The sequence below is a fragment of the Zeus faber genome (assembly GCF_960531495.2).
Source record: "Zeus faber genome assembly, chromosome: 5".
Taxonomy (NCBI): Eukaryota; Metazoa; Chordata; class Actinopteri; order Zeiformes; family Zeidae; genus Zeus; species Zeus faber.
In genome coordinates this window covers 12482775-12503583 of record NC_137192.1, presented here as the reverse complement: position 1 = coordinate 12503583, position 20809 = coordinate 12482775, and the positions used below count along the sequence as shown (strand labels likewise).

Below are 20809 nucleotides of genomic sequence, written 5' to 3'. Positions count from 1 at the left end.
TGGCAAGCTGATTGTCAACTTCAGCAGACGTTTTGACAGCTTCACCCTTGGACAGCGGCTCACCCTGTTCGTTCGGAACCCATTCCTCATCAAGGATATTAGGGGGTGCTCAAAGAAGTCGCACAGCGCTTCAAGAGGGCAAGCGCCGGGCCTCTCCAAATGCAACTGGTTGATCGAATCAAATGTGGCCCTGAATGAGCATTTTGGAGGAACTGACCCTGCCAGTTTCTGGCTCCAAAGAGTCTCAGAGACGGCTTTCCCAGGTCTGAGGAACGTAGCCCTGTACATAACGACCATGCTCGGCTCCACATGCAGCTGCAAGGCAGATTTCTCAACAATGAACATTATTAAAGCCAAACATGGTTCAAGGCTCACCAATGAGCACCTACACATGTGCATGAGAACGGCCCTGACAGCATTCCAGCCCAGATTTGAAATCCTGGCAGGACAAGCTAAAGCTCACTCTTCTCACTGAACAAGAGACAGTGGCGGAGTGTGATATATGAGGGAAAGAAAGAGAAAAGTGTTGAAAGGTGTTCAATTGTTGGGATTGTTTATTTGAACATTTAGTTGAGTAAGTTGGATAAGTTAAGATGTGAAATGGAGTTTAAAAAAAAAAAAAAGAACAAGGGAAAGGTAAACTCAGGCCGCACTATTTTTTTAATGAAGCACTTTATTTGAAGATGCACATCTTTGAAAAGATTTGTTATGTATTTTATATTTATATGCAGCCCTTATCTTATTCGACATGAGAAGAATATTTATATATTATTAAAGTACTCAGTCAGTCAATTGTTGACTGCATACAGACGTTGGTACAACTATCAGGCTACTTCAATATGACACTGAATCATAAAGCAAGTTAGACATTATGATGTTCCGCAACTTTTCTTTCAGGAAACGTTCTTCAGCTGGACCTCTTTGAATTTAATGGAATACCCCTGCTTGAGAAGAACCTCCAGGAAAGATGGGGAACGGCTCTAGAACGGCCAGTCCCCAGACTTTTGACGTGTTTGACAGCCACTGAAAAAGACAATGTCTTCCGCCCATTTTTTGCTTTTGTTTTTACCACCGGGAGGCTTTGTGTTTTATTTGTCTGGCACTTGTTTGTGTATAATCTGTAACTTTCACACATGTTCAGGGCTTTCGGCCAACGCTTGTTTTGCAGATTGTGGCCAGATCACTCCCTCAGAGGGTGGGTGGGCACACACGCACACGCACACACACATACACACACACACACACACATACACATACACATACACACACACACACCTTAATGATGGGAGCGGCCGTGGTGCGGGTGCCATGGTGGAGACAGCGGGGTGGAATTCCACGTTTATTCTCGAAACACAGGGGTACTTTTTTTTTGCGTGACATTAATACAGTGCTCTTTTATTGAAGATGTATTTCTTTTTTATATTTTCCTCCGGGCGCTGTGGTCCGGTCCGTGATAATAAAAAGGTTGGCAACCCCAGCTCTAGAGTGACGTCAAAGTCCTATGAATTCCGAAGATTCCATGTGATTAGTGGTGTTCACAATCAAGAAAAAGAAGAAAAAAAACAACAACCATTCACCGAGTCACTATGAGCAAAAAAAAAAAGTGATTTGCAACACCTTTGCAGTGTGAACGTAGCCACAGATATTCACTGCAACAGCATTTTGACCTGGGAAGCTCAAACCTTCACACCCGGTTCCATTGGTAGTTTCACTGAAGTAAAATGGGGAGAAGAGAAGAGAAGAGAAGAGAAGAGGGACAGGAGGAGAGGAGAAAAGAGAAGTGGGGAGGAAAGAAGGAGAGGAGGAGATGAGAAGAGGAGTGAACAAGAGGAAAGGAGGGGAGTAGAAGAGGAGAGGAGGTGAAGAGGACAGGAGGAGGAGAGAAGGAGACGAGAGAAGAGAAGAAGGAGAGGAGGAGTGGCCAGGGAGGAAAGGGGGGGGGGTGAGGACAAAGAGAGGGAAGTAGAGAAGGACAAGAGGAGAGGAGGAGAGGAGGGGAGAGGTGAGGAGGAAAGAAGGACAAGAGGAGAGGAGGAGAGGGATGGAGGGGAGGGCTGAGGAGGAGAGAAGCAGGGGAGGGGTCGAGGAGATGAGGAAAGAAGGTGAAGAGGGGGAGAGAGAGGAATGGAGACAAGTGCAATGGAGATTGAGATTCTCTCACAACTCTGACCGACACGACGCCCAAAAAACCCTGAAAAATACCAAAAGACCCCGTTCCCCTGCACCACGCCCTGTTCCCCCTGCGTTCCCCTGCCCCACGCCCTGCACCACGCCCTGTTCCCCCTGCGTTCCCCTGCACCACGCCCTGTTCCCCCTGCGTTCCCCTGCACCACGCCCTGCACCACGCCCTGTTCCCCCTGCGTTCCCCTGCACCACGCCCTGTTCCCCCTGCGTTCCCCTGCACCACGCCCTGCAACACGCCCTGTTCCCCCTGCGTTCCCCTGCACCACGCCCTGTTCCCCCTGCGTTCCCCTGCACCACGCCCTGCAACACGCCCTGTTCCCCCTGCGTTCCCCTGCACCACGCCCTGCTCTTGCTGCCTTCTCCTGCTCTGGTGAAGTGCACACACCTGTCCAGATGCTGCACTTCTCCCAGATAATTCTAATTTCTCATTTTGATATTTCGTTTGGTTTTACCAGCTTTCAGTTCATTGTAAACATTTTCCCATTTAATTGCTGTTCCCTTTCTTTTTGGAAACCTATTTCAGTTCACAAAATGTATGAAAATATTGTTGTATTATAATACATTTTAAAGGAATAATAACCACCCACAGTTAAACTAGAGGTTGGAAAAGCAGGTTTTGGCGCTGACTAGCGGATTCAATTCTGTTCTGTTGGACACTTGTCATGATTTTCTGTTGAGAGGAAAAAAGCTTCATTTAGATTCAATGATAGAGTTGCTCGTTTTTGTTAAAAAAAAATCATCAGATGCCTTGAAGTGAATCTCCTGACACTGGGACATGAACGAGTGCGTGAATAAATTCAGGAAAGTCATCCATCCATCTCTATCCATCTATCTTCCTGCCCACCTGTATTTCAATCTTTCAATCTTTTTATTTCAGTCTTTCTTGCAGTAGTCGCGTGTGTGCGTGTGTGAAATGGGGAAAAAAAAAGAAAATCCAAAATCCCAATCCCTCTTCTTTCCCCCGCCCCTGTTCTTCTGTCTGACAGAGAGGAGGAAGACGAGGAAGGAGGGACAGGGGAGGAAGAGGCTTCCGCTCTTCGCTGGCGGCGTGGACCCCACGCTGAGGACCGCCCGTCTCAACGACAGCACCCACGTGTAGTGGGTAGGCTTGGGGCGTCAGATCCAGAGATCCAGTCTCTGCATCAGTGACAGTCCAAGACATTCAGTGAAACCACGCCCGCCGAAACCACGCCCGCCGAAACCACGCCCGCTGAAACCACGCCCGCTGAAACCACGCCCGGCGTTGATGTCAGACAAAAACGCCATTTCCTGTATTTTCCTGCAAACACTGTTTCCCCCGACGGCTGCGGAAAAAAAGTTTTGAAACTATTCCAACATGTCAGCCACTGTCTGCTTTTAAATCGATGGAGAGACCGACCGACCCGCAGGGATTCCTGAATGGCTGCATTCTCTGTGCGTACCTTGAGGACTGAACGTGCTAAATGTTTTATTTTCTTCACCCCCCCCCCCCCCCCGTAAAAAATGCTTCACCGCCTCTCTGCTGGCTCTCAAACGCGTTTCACACCGACTCCGAAAACACGCATCCGACAGGTGGCTCAGCCGGACATTTACCTTTTTTTTTTTTTCCATGAATGAGAGTTTAAGACTCCCTTCATATGGAGTTTGCAAAATAAATACACACAATTCACTTATATTAAAATATTTATTGATGGTGAATATGGTGACATCACAACGCTCATGTTAACGTCATTACTTTACTTATTTACTTAAAGGGGCAATAGACAACTTTCTTGCTTATAGTTCTCATTATGGAGTTAATGTTGATCGCACAGTGTAATGACTAATAATGAAATTGGCGTTTATATTGGTTCCCTATAAGTGCATATAACTATGCAATTCCCACTGCCATCAGGTCCGAACCCCGAATGATGGATTTACGGAAGTGCGTCAACCAATGCGCTATCATTAGCGGAAATGGTGGACGGTGGAGCGATCTACTCCACTTGATCACCCTCAAATATAAAAAAAAAAAAGAAATCGGTTATAAACGTTATAGTGCTTTTTATCCAGAAAATCCGCAGCTCCCCCGTTTACTTACGTATTTGTTTACAGGCCAGTCTTGCCAGTTCCAATATGGCGGCGACGTTGACTTATCGCAGCGACGAGCCGAAGTGTTCAATACGGCGTCTATGTACATATGTCTATGACTGTGCAACCAAAATAAATAAAATTTAACTTAAAATTGTGGCAATTCGTATTCACCTCTCCAGTGAACGTGCTTCTTTCTTCTCTTATTTCCAAAGTGGCGTTGATCATTTCCACAGAGCGTCCTGAGCAAAACGTAAAGCCACCTGGTTGTCTTTGCGACAGCGGCGCAAAACTTAACACCACTTGGAAACGCTGGGGACGGGGGGTTGAAGACTTGTCCGTTGCCCCGTTAAGTTAAGACCAGTCAATATGGAGGGTCTTTTTTTTTTTTCATATTTTTCTTTTTGATTGCTGTGGTGTTGTGTTTGACGCTGGTTCAACTCTTAAAAGCCTTTAACTGTCGAAACAACGACACGACAGAGCGCGAGATGAGCCTCGCTTCATTCGAGCGATCGTACTTCAACTTTAAATTAAAAGGTCAAATAGAGACGTCTTGGATAATCAAACAGCTGCAAAGTACGAAGTCAAAGCCATTTTGGTGAGAAATCATCCGATCGATATGATCATGAACACACAAAATGACACACAAAATGCATCGGCCATTACTTAGCCGATACATTGGCAGCCACAATTCAATTCGACATGTGTCAGTGTTTTTGGAGAGAATTGCAAGGTTGTAAAATGAAGATCAAGGTCAGTCAATAAAATACAGGAACGACAAGAGAAGAAGGTTCAATCCCGGAAGAAAGTGCAACGTTCAGAGCAGCGACGCCCGACGCTTGGCGCCACAAAATGTGTTTTGTTTTGAGGAATTGAACTTTCTGCTTGCACGTGGACGCTGAGGCTGAGCCGGACCACTCTGCTCATCCACTGGACGGAGAGGGCCAGTGTGTCAGCGCTGCCCTCTACTGGTCAGACGACTCCCCTGTTCAAGGAGAAACCCCGGTGTTGTTGTTATTTTTTATATTCTTTTTACCTGAGCATTATTTGTCGATCATTGGGACCCAACCTGGATGAGGAGTGATGGAATCTTTTAACTGGTCCAGTATTGCAAGAATATCTCATCACGCCGAGCTTCAATACGTAGTACAGTACAACAGGGCGCGATTGCGCAGGTAGTAGGCGGAATCGACCCTCTCTCCATCTCCCTCGAGACTGAGGCTTGTAATAAATCATATGTAAACATTGAATGAACAAATGTATCACCAAATCACCAAATTATTGTAGAGGCAAAACCTTGGTAATATCAAACAATAAATAATATATAGAACTACAAACCAGGCTGTAAATGATTTTGTGGTCCATATCAACAGAATAATATCTTATCATATATATATCACATTTTTAAAATCATTTGAATTGATTGCAGTGACAGCTGTAACTCAGTACTCCCTCCATGCTTGAAAATATTTCACAATCACAGGTCAGATAAGTGAAGACGACTCTTTCGATGGCTTTCAACTAACCGTAATGTTGCATTAGAACGTTATAGTGTGTGTGTGTGTGTGTGTGTGTGTGTGTGTGTGTGTGTGTGTGTGTGTGTGTGTGTGTGTGTGTGTGTGTGTGTGTGTGTGTGCGCGCGCGCGCTGCGTCTACTGGCCTCCTGCATCGGCAGTGTTGCCAGATCGGATTGACAATTTCCATCCCAGCCATAGTCTAAAACCAGCCGAAAGACGTTGTGTGACGCGGCACGGGACCCACGGGGCTTTTTTTTGGTTTTGTTCAATTAGGAAACTGAGGAAAATAAATACATCTAAAATAAAAACACACTGTTTTTATATGTTTTGTTTCTGAGAACACAGCGGAGAACGCTCCCTCTTGGAAAAGTAAAAGAAAGAACAAAAACTATTTCAAAACCAGCCCAAAATCTATGTACCCGCCCAATGCTATTTTTACCAGCTGAATGTGATCAAAAGTTGGCAACACAGTCCACCGGCGTCGTCCCGTCGTCCTCAGACCGTTTCACTTACTTTATGACATCACACTGTTGTCAGGGTTGTCATGGACACATATGCGGGATGAACGGCAAGAGGAACAGGAAGCAAGCGCCATACAACGGCAGGAGCGCCCCTCATTCACGCACGCACACGTACGCACGCGCACGCGCACACGCACACACACACACACACACACACACACACCGATTGGATGCAAGCTGCCGTTTAAACATAGGAAGAAGAGGAAGATCCACTTCAGATGAACTTGAAAGCAGAGGAGGGAATATAACTTCTAGTCGAGCACCTGAGCAGTCGTATTTATTCCCAGTCACGTACATGGGAGTGTAGAGTTTATATAGAGAGAATATAGCGAGGGCCATTCACTCATGTTTGAAAACCTACAGGTTCAAACACGTTTTTCGCGCCCTGTCAAACTTTTATTTAAACTTCATGGCAACATGGCGTCCCCGCATAGCAGTCCCAAAGATCACACGCAGGTGGTCGCAGAAGGCAGCAAGGGCCTGGACAACTCGCAAAGGTCTCTGGACAGACTGAGGTGTCTGTCCCCGGAGGAGAAAACGGAGACGGGGATGCTGCTGTCGAGACTGGCCGAGCAGTCCAGCCTGATCTGCATCCTGCAGCAGAGGTCGGAAGAGATGCTTCTTCGCTGTCAAGCGCTCCAGGAAGCCAACGTCGAGCTGAAAGGCCTCGTAGCGGCCGGGCAACAAGAGCTGGACTCGGAGAGAAGGAAGTCCGCAATGTTGGAGAAGAGGTTTCTGGACTTGGCCTCGAACCACCGGGAGATCATAGGCTTCAAGGACGAGTATAAAAGAGGGAACGCAAAGCTCAGGCTGGAGAACGAGCGGTTGAGGACGGAGAACGAGGCGCTCTTTTCTCAGAAACTGCAAGACAAAGGGACGCTCGTCGAGCAGCTCAAACAGGAAATCCAGCTGATGGCAGAGAAGCACAAAAGCATGGAAGACGAACACCGGGAGAAAGAAGACGGCCTGCGGTCCAAGCTCTTGGAGCAAACGGGCCTCGGTCAATCCAAGGAGGCCTCGCTGCTGAGCAAACTGCACGACGCCCAGCGCCAACTCAGAGACGCTCGGCAGAAACTCCGAGACGCCGACGTCACGGGGGACGATCTGAAGCGACAAATGCAGAAAGCCACCCTCGAAAGGGACAAGTTCCTAACTATATCAACGGAACGAGGGAAGGAAATAGAGGAGAAACAGGAGCAAATCCAGCACTTGGGAGCCGCTTTGAAGGAAGTGGAGAAAGCCAAGGCCAAGGCGGAGGAGCGGTTCGAGCGGGACGCTTCGGCCGTGAACGCAAATCTAAAAGTCCAGAGTCTCCTGTCGGCTCTCGAGGAAACGATGAAGAAATACGAGGAGCTCAAAGAGAATTTCAAAGCCTTTAAAGAACACAGCACCATCCTGCTTTCGCAAGAAAGAGACTTGAATACAAAACTGCGACACATGTTTGGCTAGCGTGGGAAAAACCAGTGTCCGTGCAGCAATTGGATAAAATAATCTAAAAACAACGTGCTCTCGTCCAATCGGAGAAGAGGATCTCTCTCTCATCTACTCAAACAGAGCGGCTCCATCCTGACGGGTGTGTCATAATTCACATTCTGTAATGTCCAACCCAATCTCCCGCCATATTTACAAACATGAGTTCTCAAGTCTTTTTAATAGTAATTTTCATTTTATTGTAAAAAAAAAAAAGATAATAATTGTTTCACTTTGTAATTTCTGCTACAAGTCGAATGTGGAAATACGTTCAGGGCCCAAACGAAGCGGCCGATGGCAGCCAGCGGCGCCGCGACACCCTACATGCAGTTTGATTTTTGGAGGTGCACGGGAGCTCCGGTGGTGGTCTCTACGGCCTACGCAAGGAACGCGAGTAGCTCCTGCTGTGTTTTGACGTGCGACCATAAATCACCTTCAGACAAAAAGCCGACCTCCATGTGCTGCAGCACTCTGGGGAGTTCCTGGAGCAGACTATGCGGCAGCAGACCGAGGAAATCGAAGAGCTGAACGCCAAGAAGGAGAGCGTTGTGTCGTCTTGTCCAAGATCAAGGAACCATATGGCTCTGCTCTTAGGCCAAGATTTATCTGGGCTCGATGACTGAGTTGCCCGGGCTTAACCAACCCCATCTGACCGGCCCTGCGCCTTTCTATTAGACATCGGAGCCTGGCATGGCAATCATCCCACCAATGGCATCGATGCATTTGATGCCCAAGCAGACCGCTGCAGACGAGAGCCAGACTGCTCGTCACGGTGCCGCTTCCTTCAACGGCTTCGGGTACATACTGGCGTTGTGGCTTCGACGTGTTTTCAGCGGCGGGCAAAAGTTTATCCTCATCGCCTGCACCTAGCGTTATGTACGGTACATGCAGTACCACAACTCTGCAACCAACTAGGGGACACCGATCCACCCTGTGATAGGCAGGTGTAGGGGGTTTAATGAGTTTACGCGGTGGGAGGCGTTGGTGGTATCAACTGCCCGCGCAGTGCCAAAGCATATGACCTGGTCAGTAATTCTTGGATAGCCTTGTCCAAACCCTGCACGTCCAACGCCCATTGCTTCTTTGGCCTAGTGGTGGTGGACAACCTCTTCTTCATAGTGGGAGGCTTCAACGCGCTTCAGGCCGTCCGATGGCCTGCAGGATCCTCCTGAGACCGCCTACCTTAACCCAGTCTGCCCCCCCCCCCGACCCTTCAATCCCCACCTCAGTCCTCCACCTACCCCAGGGACTCAAAAAAACGACTTATTTGAAAACTTCAATAAAAAAAAAAAAACACATTAAAGGTGTATCATGATTTCTTTCATGTCAACCAGCCCCAAATGAGGTGACTTATAGACCTACATTCACAGCTTTAGAAATGTTAGTAACTAGTAGCGACAATTTGAAACAAAACATTTCCTACAATATGGTTTATTCCAAGGCGTGCTGGTCACAAGCACGACACTGGACACTACACAATGCAGTGTATTTTGAGTTATCAATTTTGAAAAAAAGTGTGATAATGCAAATATGTTGAATATCATCCTATTAAAGTGTGAGCGAAATGATCAAATATAACATTTAAAAAAGATTATCATTTGAAATAGGAATGTATAAATGGTAGAATTACCTTCCAAAAAAGGAGATGATGCCTCCTTTCCACCACGCTTCCTCTTCTTCCATCCAGTTCTGGGAGGAAACATTTTCTCCTTGTTTAATGCTCGATTACACTTGCCTACATAATATATTTTTTTCATATTTATTTTTCGGTTATAGCGAGGTTATAGTTTTGTGGGGTAAAGGCCACCTGCTTGAGGCCGAACGCTGCTCGCGTGAACTTGAGAGAGCTGACGTTAACTCCACGAGTACTCCTGCTGCGATGAGAAAACACTTGAGTGTAATGACCACAAATCATCGACTCAATTACAGGACCACGAGCAGCTGCCATGAGTTACTTCCCTCGGTCGGAATTACCAAACTAATAAGACGTGAAACATTTGGCCGCTGAGGCTCCCTCTGTACAGATCATCAAACTGTTCTAGAAGTTGAAAGTCATCTTTAATCGCACAGTAAAAGATGACACACACCATGTTCTGAGTCAGGAGGAGGTTGGTCCACATGGAAGTACAGAGATCTAGTCACAAAATAAAAGTAGAACAAACTTAAAACACTAAACCCCCAGCACACAGCTGCTGTGAAGGATCACGGTGGGTTCTGTCCCGACGGAGCAGTTTGCCCTGGTTCCAGTGTCAAACCTTCACCCCGTCTGTGGAATGCCGTCCCCTCCAATCAAATAGCATTTTGTATCGTTTTACACATTCTACTCATTGTGACTGTGATATAAAACGCTTTCTTGCTGCAGGACCGTTTTTTCTTCCCGCAGTCCAGAAGTTGCACTTTGGGTCAGGAGCGTTGTTCCAACTGTGTCTTGAGGTTTCAATACACGGAGCGAAGCAGAATCCTTCCGTATCGCAACAAGTGGGACATTGTAAAAGGCTTTATGCGAAGGGGGAACTATAAAACTTACACGCTGATCAAAATCAATTGGCACTACCATCAATGAGAGAATTTGTTTGGTTTTTGAATGAATGTGCTGACAATGCCAGAAATTGGGAGCTTAATGAGCCACAATTACACATCAATTTTCTTCGTCTTATCACCACTAATGGAACATGCGCTGCCCCCACGACTGGTAAAATGTGTTTTCCTCCCCCTATCAACGTTAAAGATGCTTTTGCTTCATCAAGCCATTTCACAAAACGCAATGGGTTCATGTGAAAAGAACTGTCCTATCGGCCTGAAAACGGAAAACACGGTCAAATGTTTTTGTGAAATTAGTGGCATCCTCAAATTAGTAAAGGCTGTTTTAGCCCCTGTGGGTGAGGTGTATCATCAAAGCAGTAGTTTACCGAAATATAGAGCTTTGGCAATTTGTTTTGAACATATTCGCCAGGGACTCTGCACTGGTTTGGAAAAGGCCCTTTGCAACATGGATACCAATTCATATGTTTGTACTAGTTATATATTTATAATTACAATGAAGGTACATGGTGCCAATCTCCTTTCTGGGGGTTTAATCCCAGAAATAAATCGGGCGTGTCCCGACTGAAGCAGCCTTTTAGGGTCTATGTCTTTCTCAAGGACACTTGAGGCAGGTTGGACGCCCTCCGACATGGACTTCAGACCTCTTGTAATGAACGTTAAGAGGGGACAAAACATTGATTTCGTCATAATTGGTTTTGGGGGAAAAATACTTTGAAAATCTCATAAGATTCAAGGAAAGAAGCCTTATCTAGGAGAGAGACCTTTCCTGCCAATGGGGAACCTCGTTAATTCATCGCTGCATTTCTCACCAAAAAGCGCCTTCCTCCTCAAATGTTTACTTCTGGTCAGATTCTGCTTCAGTTGGCATCCGGCTCAGACCCTCTGAGCAAGTGTGGCTACGGCTTTAGGTGCTGATGACACAAGCTATGTCAGTTCTCGGTGAGAAGATGACGGACTGTGGGGAAGTCTTGAGACGGGCCCTGGTGCTGCAGAGCGGCTGAAGAACACCCCCGTCGTCTAGCCGTTTGTTACACTCCACGTGAACCAAAACAATAGTCTTTTCTGGAGAGGCCACCCAAAATGAAGTAAGACAGCCGGTAAAGAATGTGGAAAAACAGTGTTGCCAAGACCAGAACTGTACAATAAATACATCATTTATGGAGAGATAAATATTTGCATTATTTTATGAGTTGACCGAGGTGACCCTTGTTAAGGAGATTAAAGTTTAACAAACTGAACTGCAATGGAACAGTCAGCACAGTCAAGTAAAACAACAATATATATAGATATATATCTATATATATATATGGCATGACAGGACAAAAAAGACAATACAGTACCACGGAACCATCTTTGACTGTAGTCACATACTGCACCCGTGAGTTTGATTCAAGTTATTACACTAGAAAAACCCAAATTATGCTCTGATGTTCTTTGTGAAATAAGTTTTAAGAAAAGAAATGTAATATACCTTAGCTGTAGATTAATGGTCATTCCTCACTCACGATACGCTCTTGCCTCGTTCATCTCACATAAAGACGCACATGAACGCAACGTTTAAAATCCTTGAGGTGAATGAAGTGCCCGAACCAAAAGCGAGGCACCGTCTGCAAACAGTGACTTTTAGGGGAAAGGCTGAGGATTCCACTGCCATGAAGGGGGCGTCGGAGCTTGAGCGGGAGGTAAAGCGCAAAGAAAGTTGATTTCAGAGGCACTGTGAAAAGAAAGCTGCTGTTTCTTGTCGTTATTGTGCTTTTAGGGATGAATGATTTGACTTTTGTGAAACGATTGAGAATCCCTCCACAAACAAGAGGGATGAGGGGACTGGTCGACAGTGCCGCCACGTCACCAGCATGTTTTCTTGGAGATGAAGCTCCTCATCATCTTCAGGCTCCGCACGCATTATACATCTTACTAAACACAAATAGCTTGTTATATAATTTCCAATATTGAGATGTAACAAAATGTCTATATAAAAAGCACTAGCTAAATAAGGCATTTACCACAAATATATGTCATGAAACTTAATGGTATAATACGTAACTTTTCCGCATTAAAATGTCTAAAAACGACTAGACCTATGTTATATATTTTGTTGAGTCTTGTACTTAGATTATCCCAAATGTTTACAATTTTCAAACCCAGAGAAAGCCGTAATTTTACCATAGTTAACGGTCCGTTTCGTCAGCTCGCCTGTCACCCCCTCTACCGCTAGAAGTTCCGGGGAAAAACAAGGCGACGGCCGGATGACGCGTCAGAGATTGAGGGACTCGAAGTAGCTTAAGTTAGACAGCCACTGCACTGTACTATTGTTTTGGACTACAGTTTGTATTGCTCTACTATTACTGTAGTAACTATTGTTTGGTGGAGCAGGATTCATTATTGCCGTTTGCTGCGCGATCTGTCGCCGAAGCTGTCCCCGTAAACAAGAAGACAACCACTCCCATTATCCCAAGCTTCTTTAGGACGTCGGCAAGCGCCGCCTTCTGTTATTGTTTCGATTGAGAGAACCCTAGCGGCAGAAATGACACATTGTGCGTTTAAGGATGAGAAAGCAAACAAAGAAAAAAAAAAAAAAACATTTGGTGAAAATTTGGCAAAGCAAAAAAACAAACAAAAACCATAAATTACATGTAGCCACACAACCGTGACAAGGCAACAACAATGACGTCTTTTCTTTCTGTGACGGTGACCTTGAAGGGCAAGAGAGCGCTCAAACGTACACGTTTGTAACAAAATGTCCTCGACAGGCCTGGGCGGGTACACATGCGCACACAAAGAAAAGACCGTACGTTGACAGGTAAACAAACATTCACCAAAATAAACTGTGCAAAAAGGTTTTCATACACAGAAGAGAAACAAAACGATGTCATCAGCAAAACCAACGCCGATTAGAAAGGAAAAGTACAGACCCTGTTATCGGAAATACTTCCATTTTCATTTACACTTAAATGGGCTGGTTCCATGAAGGACCAAGGGGCCGCCGCACGTCAAGCCATTTATCGGAAAACGAAAAAGGGAAATACAAGGTGTGCTTGTAAACAAGAATAAAAGAGCAAATATACAGCGACAGATGTACATATTTCTTCCTGTTTAGTTGAAATGACGTTCGGTAGTAAACGGAGGAAGAGACACGAGGAGCAGAGGCACTGGACTCCACAGACAAACCGTTCCCTTTAACCGGACAAACGGCTGGTAATGGACAGATGCGCCTTTCTTCACGACGGAACACAAACAGGGCCCGACACCAACTTTTGGAAGGGGTTGCCAAGTTGGCAACCTCACATCAGCTGTTGGGTTGCCGAATTTAAATCATCGTTTCCATATTCTCAATCGTTTCACGGTTTTCGACGGGGTGAATCAACGCGCCAGGAAAACAGATTTTTTTTTTTTTTATCCCCCGTGGCGGCGGTTTATCAACACGGAGGTTTATGCAGAATGGAAGGTGGCAGACAACGGCACAGCCGGGCGTACGAGACAGTCGACAACCCAAATCCGGTCGCCCAGGGGCGGGGCGACTGGGGCCCGGGGAAAGCGAACGGGACGAAAGCCTCGTCACGGAAAAGCCGCAACTTGTCTGCTTCTACGTCGGGGGCCAACTCCGTACTGCGGCCGCTGTTTCCGTGGCGATTCTAATAAAGTTTCAACTCATTTGACGGCACGACGCCCGCCCCTCGAGCACAGAGCATGTGGCGATGCCGGGACTCATCAAGGGCTCGTCTTTCAAAGTGACTGTGTGTCTGAAAACACAAAAACCAAAAACTAAAACAGAAACCTCGGACTCAAACATGATTCTCAAAAATAAAAAATCTCATGATTTCAGGATTGTTCGCAGCTTCTTTCTAAATAAAATCATCTCAGCCAAGCCAAGTTCTTTGTGTTTTTATACAGAATCCTGCAGCTGTAGTGTCGAAAAGAGACGAGACTGGAGTTTGATTTCCTTTTTTAACTAAACCACATAGCAGCGGCGGTGGCCTAACATTAAAAACTAAGAATATAATAATGATGGAAATATGGGTAAGAAGGTGTCAATGCTATAATAAAACATTCATGACTAGGATTTAATAACCCTACTTTTAGTCTAACACTGATACAAATTTGACCCTATAGTTGGATTACAAAACAAACAAACAACAAAAAAAAAAAAATTAAAAGAATCATTAAAATCTAAATTTAATCAGCGATCAAAAGTGACTTAAACATGTTCCGACACTTGTGGCGGTGATATTCAGGGAGTGGATATAATAATTCTGAATGGTTATTTTCAGAATATAAACCAAGTGATTATCTTTTGAAAATGTCGACACTGCGTATTCCGACTGCATCCCCCTCTTTTTTTTTTTTGTTTTTTAAATTTTATTTCTTTTAAGGTTTTTGGACGACAAACTGAAGGGAGCATTTTTCAGGTCGAGGCTGGAGCTGTGACGAGGATCCTTCTTGGTTCCTCGTCACAGTCAGAGCCGGACCGCACCACCGGGTCATCCTGGAGTTATCATGGGTTTCAAATCAGAAGTCCTGGGGTCCTCCAGGTGCTGCTCGGATTCATTCCATGTTTATAAGTAATTGAACCAAATTTGAGTGAACTGCTATGAGAAGAAGAACACGCTGCGCGCTCCTAATGTTCTTCTGTGGTGGTCGACACCAACCTGTGTGACATCATCACCCTCTATTGGCCTGGCACGCTTGTGTGAGCATTTGAAATCCTCTCTGCGTTCTCGTGTGGAGGGATTTATCGTTGACACCGTTGAGCCGGTAAATTTGCGGACATTTAAGGCGAATCGTGGACGAAACTCTGACGCAGACGTCGAAACAAGCGTGAATTTCGTACAATTCGACTGAATGTTAAAAGCTGTTTTTTTCATCCACTGGACACCAAGCACTTCAACCACAATGTTCTTTTGTTTTTGGCCGATGTCAGTTCAAAGGTCCGTCGCAGCAGCAGTTTAGATGGCCCAGAACCTCCCTTCAGCTTGAACCCCAAGACCGTCCCAAAACGTCTCGTTCATACTCCTTTAAACTCATTAAACAAGTTTTTTTTTGGTACAGATTATAATCAATATCTAATTTCGACACGTTTTACACTTCCCTAAAATAGCTTTACTTTTGACTGCTGAACTTTGGACGCGATTACGAAAGCGAAGAGCAGCGTTCTAACGGGTCAAAACTAGTTCAAACTGGAACTTTCCCATCGTTTTGACCGTTTGGAGCGACCACCTTTGTCTCCCTCCGCAGGAAATGAGTGGCTTTGAGTTGCTGGCGAGTGTTTTGAAGCTGATCATGTGCAAATGGGCTTTGAACCGGCGACCACACGGACCCACCAGAGCAGACTGGGAAGGGGGGGGGGGGGGGTTTAAGCTTCTTTTCTTTTTACATCAGTCTTCTTGTACAAGGGGGGATCCAGGTATATAAACATGATAAAGTTCCACATGATCAGTTATTCATCATAATAATAATAAAAGTCTTTACATCAACGCTGACAGACACTGCACAAACTTTACACTGTGGGGCGAGCGAGGGAGAGAGAGAGGCAGCCGCCGTGCAAGTTTAGAGGAGTGGGTCTTCTTTACTCCTCCTCCTCCACCACCTCCTCTCCTCCTCCTAGTATCTCTCCCTCCTTCCCCTTCTCTGTCTCCTCACCCGTGGGCTGCAGTTCTCCCTGCAGGTGGTCCTGGGTGTCTGGGGGTCCCTGCCCCGCCGGGCCCTCCATACTGGGGTCCAGGCTAGGGCACTGCAGGCTGGGGCCCTCCTGGCCAGGGTCCAGGGCGGAGGGGCCCGGAGAAGAGGAGGATGAGAGTTGCAGGAGAACACTCGGCTCAGTCGTACAGTCTCTCTCCTGCACCCTCGTTGTTTGTCCTCCCCCTCTCTCCTCCTCTTTCTCCCCTTCCTCCCTCACTCTCTTCCTCCTCCTCCTCGGGCTCCCCGGGGAGCCGGGTGTCATGGTGGGCAGGGCGGCCATGATGCCACCGTGCGGCAGGAACATGTGCGGGTAGAGGAGGCCGTGCGACATGCCAGGGATCAGGAAGGGGTTGAAGGTAAGATGACTACCGGCTCCGCCTCCAAGATGGACGCCGCTGGTGGAAGTGATGATGGCTTCAGTCTCCAGCCCCCCTGCCGGTTTCTGCCCTCCCCCGTACTCCTTCTCCACACCCCCCGCCTCAGAGGAGGAGGCGCACTCCTTGTCGGCGCTCTGGGAGGGCGCCGTGGTCACCGTGGTCGCTGTGGTGCTGACCATGACCAACCCGGAGGAGGAAGAGGGGGACGAGGAAGAGCCGGGGTGGGGCGGGGGCGGATGCTGCATCATGGCCCCGACGCTAAACATGGCGTGTGGGTGCGGGATGCCGTGGAGCATCATGGGTAACATGCTGAGGCCGTTCTTGGCGTCCTCGGGCGACGCCCCGCCGTGCGGGAAGCCGGCCGCCATGATGCCGGAGATGGGGATGCCGGGGATCCCGGCGCGCAGGCTCTGCCTGGCCACCACCGAGTCCATGCTGCCGATCAGACCGCCGTTCATGAAGAGGGGCGGGCCCAGGGCGGAGGGCGAATCGGAGAGGGAGAGCAGGGGCTTGGGCATCTCGCTGCGGGGCCGCCTGCCCCGACGCCTCGAGCCTGGGTCGATGGCGACCGGCTCCGTCAGGATCCGAGAGAATTTCCCCTCGGGGAGGAAACCCTGCGGAGAGGGAGGTTCAGCGGACCAGGAAACCTGTTTATTATTTCATTAATAGTCCACCAATTGCTACTTACGGAGGTTTTCACTACGTCAGCCCAGTCCGGTGCAACATAGTACTCAGAGTTTGCGTCCAGCCACCGAGAGAGCTCCTTAATGGCCGGTGCCATAGCGCCGCCAAGCTGCAGCAAAGGGAAGCACAGTGCACGCAGCAAAATGAATTCTTAAGTAGAACTGCTCCCAAACCTTTAGCGTCCCATCTAATGTGGATTACAAAATATTTCACAGAATACAGAAATTAAATATTTGGAACTATGGTGGTATTTAACTCAAGTGGAAAATGCTTGCATGACTTCCAAACAAAGTATCAATGTTACAATGTTCAAATCAATTCAGAAAATAGGAACAATAAGAGTTGAATTGTATCAGAGTATTGTTTCTTTAACCGCCAAAAGGAATATATATATAGATATCAGGGCTGTCAATCGATTCAAATATTTAATCGGAATTAATCGCATGATTGTCCATAGTTAATTGCGATAAATCGCAAATTAATCGCACATTTGTTATCTGTTCAAAATACCTTAAAGGGATAGTGTTTAATACTCCTTTGTTTATTGGAAATAAATTAACACAACAATAACAAATACTATCCAGAAACCATCAAAGGTATTGCATTTAGCATAAACAAATATGCTCAACCACAATTAAAATAATACGATGCCTTTCGGTAGGTACTAACCACCGCATACCCGGAACTAGGCTTGGGCTGATTTACGACTAAATCGTCTATCGGTGATTGACTAGGTCTATCGAGTTTGACATTGATGACAGAAGAATTATTATTTTTTTTTTTAATCCGCCAGGAAAAATCTGAGAATTGAAACGGTGTTTACCGTGTTCTGAAACTGGAGCGGAGAAAGGGAGGGGGGAAGAAAATGGAATTTTGCACAAGCCCAAGCCTACCAGGAACACACCCTCCTGCCGTTTTGGCGACAGTCTGACCCAGTCGTCCAGCCCTCACAATTTAACCCTTGTCAAAGTGGCTCAGATCCTTACGCTTGACCATTTTTCCTGCTTCCAACACATCAACTTCTAGAACTGACTGTTCACTTGCTGCCTAATATATCCCACCACTTGACAGGTGCCATTGGAACCAGATGAGACATGTTATTCACTTCACCCGACAGTGGTTATAATGTTGTGGCTGATCGATAGACAGATAGTGAGAGAGAGTGTGTACTATGTGTATCTTATAAGCGCACTTCCAAGATATATTATAATTGCGCTACCCTGCGCCCGGTGCCTCTGTGCACGACAGGAACTCTCTCGTCGCCAGTCAGAGAGTTGACGTCCAGTTTGGTGGGATCTTTACAGCGATGTCTCCTCTGTTTGGGACGCTCGACCAAACCATGAAGCAGACCTGCTCCAGCCTGGGGAGAGAGAGGGAGAAAAAGAGCGGGAGGGAGATAGAGATGGAGACGGAGTGAAGTAGGTACTGTTGATAAATTAAATACCACCATAGCAGTCATTGTGTATAAGAAGTCAAGATATCGATATTGAATCACACCGTGTGATCCTCGTGTGTTTGAACTCACGTGGGTAAAGGCCGGCAGCTCCATGCTGTAGCCCGGGTTCTGCCGCAGCCACTCCAGAAGGCCCTTGCCGGCCGCCTGGCGCTCCACTGCCACCACTTCCGGCTGGGGAGGGGTGTGGGTGGGGGTACGGGTGGGGGGGGAGCCAGAGGAGGGAGTGGGGGGGGCGGGGGGACGCTCTGAGGGAGAGGGGGAGGGAGAGGAGGTGGAGGAGGAGACGGAGGGGTGGCTTACAACCTCTACTCTGCCCTGGAAGGAGGGGAATGGAATGAGGGAGCGAGAGAGGGGGGAGAGAGAGGGAGGGATTGGGGAAAAAAGAGGGAAAGAGAGGGTGGAGGAAGTGAGGGAGAGATACACAATAATAACAGAATATTTATGAACTAGTCTTGCTGGAAACTAACTCAAATCAAATGTAATATTTGATTGGCATTGAAGTCATTAAAACAATATTGTTAAAGTGTCGAAGAAATTAGTAAATTATGAAGTAAAGACGAAAAAATGGGACAGAGCGAGCGTTGCAGTCAACTGCAACTTGGCAAGAGACGCTCAGAGTGTGTTCATCTTAAATGTAATTTATTTCCCAGTTTCCCACTTGTACGAAATTAAAAAAGGGTGAACGTTAGGACCCTCCCGTTGCTGCGGAGTCAGATGGAACTTTGTTTTACTTTATCCTTATTTTTTATCTTTACTTCTTAATAATAAACCCTAAACACAGTACTTTGAATCCTAAATATCTGTGCAGCCACAGTAACGTGACAGAGGAGCACCCTGCTACTGCGCTGTGGCAGAGACAACCCCCCCCCCGAACGTCATCATCCAGATGCAATAAATAAACAAATAAAAAAAACGGCCTTTTTTTAACCCGTAAACATAAAACACCTAAATTGTTCCTGTATTTTTGCCCTTTTTGCCTGTAAAAAATGTTTAAAATTAGTTTCTTCTCCATAAGCTTAAAATTGTAAATTCATAAAAATCAACAACTTGATAGTTAAACTAGTTCTTTAAAGTATTATGAAAAAAAGTCTTTCACTGCATGTGAACGTACAGTTGGGTCTACGAACACACAAACAATGAAATAAGACAACTCAGTCAGGCATGTTAGAATGGCTAAAATGCATAATCTGAGTGGTATTTTCAGCAAAATAAATTTTAAGCATGTTTTGGGCACCTCAGAGATCTATATTAACTTGTTTAAAAGGAGCATAATAGGTCGACTTTAAGGAAAGCTACCGAAAACAGGAATAAACAAATCAAACTATTGGAAACACTGCACTGTCAGTGCTCAATGCACTGTGCTATTTAACCTTCATATCTCTCCCACTCTGAACCATGAACATCTCATGAAGTACCTCGTTCTGCTCCTCATAGCAGACCACGGCTCCACCATCCCTCCACCTACCAGCGTTTCATGCAGGTGGAGTCCTCGGCTCTTGGCGAACTCCGAGTACAGCGCCTCCACGTTCCTCCTCCGGCCGCGCCTCCTCCGCAGGGCGTCGTCGCCATGCAGGCTCCCGTTGACGATCTGCCCCGTCACCGGGTGGATCAACCCCGCCTGCAGGATCCCGGCCATGTCGATGGCCACTGAGCCGGGAAGTGGCGCCGTGATGGGCGGCGGAGGCAGCTTGTGGGGAGCCTCCGCTCCTCGGATTCCGGTACCGCCCTCCCCCGCCGGCTTGGTGAGGTCGATGGCGGCCTCCTGCCACCCGTTGACCAGCACGCTGCCCCCGCCGCGGTTAGGGCCAGGGGGCTTCTCCCCGACAGAACCGGCCAGCGGAGTCTTGCCGGCCAGCAGGGCGGCAGCAGCAGCTTCGTATTCGTACACCCTCCGCCCCCCGCCCGCACGCTTGAGCTCAGGGAGGAAGGGTGGAGCCACCAGCCTCTCCTGTAACAGAGGCAAGGAGGTGAGGCGCCAGGCTCCGCGCCCGCAGCCTCCACCCCGGGGCTTGTACTGGCAGGGTGGACAGACGGGTGGCAGTGCGGAGAGACGGGGTGGCAGACAGACAGGGTGGTCGACAGATAGGTGGGGCAGGAAGACAGATCATGGGAGAGAGATGAGATGGTTGTTAGACTTGGACACACAGCGACCAACATGACAACACAACATCGTCCTGAGATGTTTCTTCTCCTGAGATACGACTTCTTCAGACAAGGATGAGCAGCGGTGATGGGCAGAGCAATCAAAAAGAAAGAATGGCCGAAGGTAGATCTGGACTAAACCCTCCGACTAAAAATAATCTTTTTTTTTTTTTTTTTTTTTACATTTTT

General features: G+C 47.0%; 2 protein-coding genes across 2 annotated transcripts in view; one reads left to right on the top strand and one right to left on the bottom strand.

The window, feature by feature from the left end:
• Window positions 1-6688: 6688 nt before the first annotated feature.
• On the top strand, window positions 6689-7720 carry LOC307230532 (coiled-coil domain-containing protein 89-like; the record flags this gene model as incomplete). The annotated part of the gene is made up of 1 exon (XM_080000968.1): window positions 6689-7720. The coding sequence occupies one exon, from the start codon at window positions 6689-6691 to the stop codon at window positions 7718-7720; it is 1032 nt and encodes a 343-aa protein (XP_079857094.1).
• Window positions 7721-10530: 2810 nt separating this feature from the next.
• Window positions 10531-20809, bottom strand: part of chd6 (chromodomain helicase DNA binding protein 6) — a gene marked incomplete at its 3' end in the record, with an annotated part of 72402 nt that continues 62123 nt past the window's right edge. Inside the window, exons 43-48 of the mRNA XM_080000967.1 lie at window positions 19944-20492; window positions 18548-18793; window positions 18242-18382; window positions 17027-17131; window positions 15923-16952; window positions 10531-10538 (exon numbers count right to left, since the gene is read on the bottom strand). Of these exons, the coding sequence (XP_079857093.1) occupies window positions 10531-10538; window positions 15923-16952; window positions 17027-17131; window positions 18242-18382; window positions 18548-18793; window positions 19944-20492 (2079 nt within the window). The remainder of the gene's footprint in view (window positions 10539-15922; window positions 16953-17026; window positions 17132-18241; window positions 18383-18547; window positions 18794-19943; window positions 20493-20809) is intronic.